The 266-nt window shown below is 71.4% G+C and overlaps 1 protein-coding gene across 1 annotated transcript in view; it reads right to left on the bottom strand.

Annotated features, from left to right (window-relative positions):
• Positions 1–170: 170 nt before the first annotated feature.
• LOC104511132 (myeloid-associated differentiation marker-like protein 2) overlaps positions 171–266 on the bottom strand; it is a 1,142-nt gene continuing 1,046 nt past the window's right edge. Inside the window, 1 exon segment of the mRNA XM_010153614.1 lies at positions 171–266. This exon segment is cut by the window's right edge and continues 37 nt beyond it. Within this exon segment, the coding sequence (XP_010151916.1) occupies positions 171–266 (96 nt within the window).

Genomic DNA, 266 nt, shown 5'->3' with positions numbered 1-266 from the left:
GGGGTGGCGGCTCCCCCGGGGGCCCGCCCACCCCCCCCCCGCCACAGGTCCTTGGGTCGATGGTTCTCATGCCCAACCGGCACCTCCCTGCCCTGCATCCCGTCCCCTGCTGCGTCCCCGACGGCCGCTGCTCGCGGCGCGGGATGGCTTTGTGGCCATGGACCCGCGTCTCAGATGTGCGAGACGAAGCGGATGCGCTGGGAGTACGCCAGGTCGACGACGTAGAGCAGCAGGTTCGCGTAGGTGACGGCGGCGAACACCAGCTG

This window comes from Eurypyga helias, unplaced genomic scaffold (genome assembly GCF_000690775.1).
Source record: "Eurypyga helias isolate BGI_N326 unplaced genomic scaffold, ASM69077v1 scaffold20256, whole genome shotgun sequence".
NCBI classification, from domain to species: Eukaryota; Metazoa; Chordata; class Aves; order Eurypygiformes; family Eurypygidae; genus Eurypyga; species Eurypyga helias.
This window is presented reverse-complemented; position numbering and strand designations above follow the sequence as displayed.